The 4,309-nt window shown below is 36.9% G+C and overlaps 1 protein-coding gene across 2 annotated transcripts; it reads left to right on the top strand.

The window, feature by feature from the left end:
- Positions 1–250: 250 nt before the first annotated feature.
- WNK1 (WNK family serine/threonine-protein kinase 1) lies at positions 251–4,055 on the top strand. 2 transcript variants are annotated; one of them, XM_039034221.2, is made up of 7 exons: positions 251–754; positions 847–884; positions 990–1,217; positions 1,330–1,550; positions 2,143–2,300; positions 2,397–2,835; positions 2,932–4,055. In XM_039034221.2, exons 1-7 carry the CDS (start codon positions 680–682, stop codon positions 3,975–3,977), a joined length of 2,205 nt encoding a protein of 734 aa, XP_038890149.1. In that variant the 5' UTR covers positions 251–679; the 3' UTR covers positions 3,978–4,055. The 2 variants fall into 2 exon arrangements, with proteins under 2 accessions (XP_038890149.1, XP_090170914.1); XM_090314788.1 differs by lacking the exons at positions 251–754; positions 847–884; positions 990–1,217; positions 1,330–1,550 and adding an exon at positions 1,719–1,844.
- The last annotated feature ends 254 nt before the right edge of the window (positions 4,056–4,309 follow it).

The raw sequence follows: 4,309 nt of genomic DNA, 5'->3' as shown, positions 1-4,309 counted from the left end.
TCTTCATTTGTATTATTTTTAAGAAATTAAAATTATCAAACTAAAGGTGTGTTTGGAATATATTTTCAAGTGATTAATTTAAAAGATAAATCATTTTAGAAGAAATTAGAGTATCTGACAATCACTAAAATAATTTTTTAAGTATATTTTAATCCATTTTTATTAAAAAAAATTAAATAAAGATTAATTTTTTAAAAAACATTTTTTTCTTGAGGGAATGAAAATTGCCGAACCTAAAGAATTAAAAGATATATTTAACTAATTTTCTTTTTTACTCACTTTTTTTTTCTCTCTCTCTCTATAATTGTCACATTCTGGGAAGTGGTGGTTGGCTGGCTCTTTCTTCCTACTTTCAAAGGGTGCTACTGTTCTTGCCTGTGGATTAACGTGGATTCTCTCTCTCTTTCTCTCGATTGAACAATTATTTTAATAATTCATCCTTATTTTTCTTTTCCCCTTTGCTTTTTATCTTCATCTTCTTCACTTAGTCACTCTAAAAGGGTCATGGGAGAAATAAATATATTGTTGCATCTTATAAAATCCCCCTTCTCTCTCCTCCTCTTCCTTGTGTAGTGTGTTTTTTAGGAACTGAACAACAACCCATTTCAATTTCAATCATATTAAAGAAGAATCAAAAGCTTTGGTGTTGAAATTTTTCAGAGAAAAGTAAGAAAAAAAAATGGATGGTCTCTCAGATCTTGAGCTTGATTGCTCTGAATTTGTTGAAGTTGATCCCACTGGCAGATATGGCAGAGTATTTTGCCTTCTCTCTTATTTTCATTTTCTTAACTTCTCTCTCTCTCCTTTTTCCCTTTTTCTGATTATGGGTTTTGTTGTTTGTTGCAGTACAATGAAATTTTGGGAAAAGGAGCTTCAAAAACAGTGTAGGGATTTGATTCTTTTTGCATCTTGTGGACTTCCCATTTTGCCATTTGCTAGAACTTTGCATCTTATTCTGAAGCATTTTAATGGGTTTTGGTTTGTTTCAGTTACAGAGCATTTGATGAATATGAAGGAATTGAGGTCGCTTGGAATCAAGTGAAACTCTATGATTTCTTGCAAAGTCCTGAAGATCTGGAAAGACTTTACTGTGAGATTCATCTTTTGAAGACGCTGAAGCATAGAAATATTATGAAATTCTATACTTCTTGGGTTGATATTGCCAATAGAAACATTAATTTTGTTACTGAAATGTTCACTTCTGGCACTCTAAGACAGTGAGTGTTCTATAGAATTTGGATGGTTTTCTGTGATTGCTTGGCTATCTTAGTACTTCTCTGGTCATTGTTTTGGATTTTTGATAAATTTTGTTGGTTTCTTGTTCCTTAGGTATAGGCTGAAGCATAAGAGAGTTAATATTAGAGCAGTGAAGCATTGGTGTAGGCAGATTTTGAGAGGGCTTCATTATTTGCATAGCCATGAGCCTCCTGTAATCCATAGAGATCTCAAGTGTGACAATATCTTTGTTAATGGGAATCAAGGGGAAGTTAAGATTGGTGATCTTGGACTCGCAGCAATCCTCAGGAAATCTCATGCTGATCATTGTGTGGGTATGGTTTCTGATCTTTATTCCATGTTCTATAGAAAACTCTATTTGTTTCCGTGCTTGTTCGGCCAACGAGTGAGTTGGATTTGTGTAATTTAAGATTGTGAAACCAAACCATTTCTACCATCCCCTCTTGAAACTCTATTCATTTCAGGGGTTGTTTGGCTTACAGGTTGGATTTGTATAGCCTGAGAGTGTGAAGCCAAGTTATGTGGGATTGCTAATCTCAAACTGCAGGTTTATGAATCCCACGGACTACAAAATTTTCGTGCTTCGTAACCACCTCTCGGCCTATACGGTTGGTTTCTTTTATACCAGTAATGGAGAAAAGAAGAAATGAATTCATAGAAGGAGGAAGATAAATAAACATAGATTATACAAACTCTAGCTTATTACAACCATGAGCCTGAGAACCCTTCAAAGTTTTATCTGAAAAGTACATTAACTTATAGAAAGATATCTGAAAGCTTATGCTATTGATGATTTTCTTATTGTTGTTTTTTTGGGTTAGAAATAGATATTACTGATCTGAGATGTTTCTTTTGGAAAGATGGAAAGTGTAAGATTTTTTCATAATGAGTGTTACAAATTCACAGGGACACCAGAGTTCATGGCTCCAGAAGTGTATGCAGAGGCATACAACGAATTAGTTGATATTTACTCATTTGGAATGTGCATTCTGGAGATGATAACATTTGAATATCCATACAGCGAATGCACGCATCCCGCCCAGATCTATAAGAAAGTCGTATCCGTAAGAAGATTTCTCCCTCTGCGTGTGTTTTATATTCTTCGTGTGTATGTTTGTGTGTGTTTTTATGCTTAAGATTGATGTGTTATAGATTTCTAGGGGAGAAAACCTGACGCCTTTTACAAAGTGAAGGATCCCGAAGTGCGGCAATTCATTGACAAGTGTTTGGCAACGGTTTCATGTAGGCTCTCGGCAGCAGAGCTTTTGAATGACCCTTTTCTTCAAATTGATAATGGCGAATACGATCTAAGACCTGTCGATTACGGAAGTGGATTGGACGATGTTTGCCCTCTTATAAGACAGCCTTATCTAGAACTTCATAGAAGTGGCAGCTCCTTTTGTAATGGATATCCATATGATTATAGTTTTGAAGCTTCAAGTGAATCAGGTTATCATCCAATTGATAATGAAACCAATGGAATTGAACTTTTTGAGTATTGTGAAGGTGAACATTCTGAGGATGTTGATATTAGCATTAAAGGGAAGATGAGTGAAGATGGTGGCATCTTCTTAAGACTCAGAATTGCAGATAAAGAAGGTTGAAATATCTTGAATACTTTCTTGTTAACATTTTACACAAATTATTATCATTTGGTGCTATCGAATATCGAATCTAAACGAGTTTGTTTTGCAGGGCGGATCAGGAACATTTATTTCCCATTTGATGTCGAGACGGATACAGCATTAAGTGTTGCAACAGAAATGGTTGCGGAGCTGGATATTACAGATCAAGACGTGACCAGAATTGCTGATATGATTGACGGAGAAATTGCTTCCTTGGTGCCTGAATGGAGGCCAGGTCCGGGAATTGAGGAAACCCCCCGCTTTGCAAATCAGAGCTATTGTCATAATTGTGCTACTACTACTTACAACAGTGCTTCAAATGGTCTTTTGTTGAGAAATCCTGATGGAAAGAACTCAGAGGTAGCTCAATGCTGTGGACATCGATATGCTTCAATGCATGGTCGTTTTGAGGAGATAATGTATCAAGCTGACGAGTCTGAGCATCATACAGCAGAGGGTGCACCGAATGTGTCAAGCCGTTCTGATTGCTTGAATTATCCTGAAATATGGGGACATCATGAAAGCCGTGAACTTAGTTCAATGAGTTCAAGACAAAGCCATTCGGATGAAGATTACGAGAAAACAGATGGAGCAGCTACGGTCACGGACACAAAAGAAATGATAATGGAAAGTAAAACTGCTCCTAATACGAGACGTACGCTTAGGAGCCTGATGAATTCCCTTTCTTTCTCAGAAACCCCTTCTCCTCCAGATATTAATGAGAATGATGTCCAACAAGAAATGAGATGGATTAAGGCCAAGTACCAAATAGAATTAAGCAAGCTCAGAGATCAACAGTTAAATCTTCCTTCAAAATCTTTAAGTTTTGAAGACAGACAACAACAAATGGAAAATGGGACACTTCAAGGCAACCACAACCAAATCCTTGACAGGTCTGCTCGCGACACGAACCAAACTAGTACTGATAGCCATGTTTATATCAATAATAGCTGTTACAGTACAGATGCGCACAAGAAAAGGGCTCGAAATCGCAAGGCCGTGGAGTCCCCTATTGTGGAGGAAGTTGTCACTGCTAAAAATGCCTGCACTGGTTCATTGCTTCCAAGCTCCCTTCATAGAACAATCTCTCTCCCAGTTGATGCTGTTCATATATAACAATGTAAGATCAGTCCTTGTATTCTTTTATGTATTCTATACACTAAATCAAATCAAATAAATATATCATATTTACCATTTCTTGACTCAACCCCTCAAGCCTTAGGACGGCCAGAGGGTCATGCCTCACACATTATGTTTGTGTCACCCTGTTGGAGTACCTTAAATCAGTTAAATGGCGCTTTGAATGATCAAGCATGGGGTCTTGCTGGTGCTTCGAATATAAAGTCTCTAACTCAATGGCGTCTCTTTTCTCTAATAATAAACTGTTCTCTCCCTCTGCCTGTAGATGTAACTAACACATTATTAGTGAATTACGTAAATCTCCGTGT

The sequence above is a fragment of the Benincasa hispida genome, chromosome 6, assembly GCF_027475165.1.
Source record: "Benincasa hispida cultivar pf3 chromosome 6, pf3_genome.v1.1, whole genome shotgun sequence".
NCBI classification, from domain to species: Eukaryota; Viridiplantae; Streptophyta; class Magnoliopsida; order Cucurbitales; family Cucurbitaceae; genus Benincasa; species Benincasa hispida.
The sequence above is the reverse complement of the archived record's forward strand: the minus strand, read 5'-3'. Positions and strand labels throughout refer to the sequence as shown.

What these genes read in the sequence shown, in the direction of transcription:
- WNK1 (XM_039034221.2), top strand. Translation starts at nt 680, where the DNA reads ATGGATGGTCTCTCAGATCTTGAGCTTGATTGCTCTGAATTTGTTGAA. An exon ending in AAAGGAGCTTCAAAAACAGT is followed by an intron (nt 885 to 989) that starts GTAGGGATTTGA and finishes GGTTTGTTTCAG; the next exon opens with TTACAGAGCATTTGATGAAT. An exon ending in TCTATAAGAAAGTCGTATCC is followed by an intron (nt 2,301 to 2,396) that starts GTAAGAAGATTT and finishes ATAGATTTCTAG; the next exon opens with GGGAGAAAACCTGACGCCTT.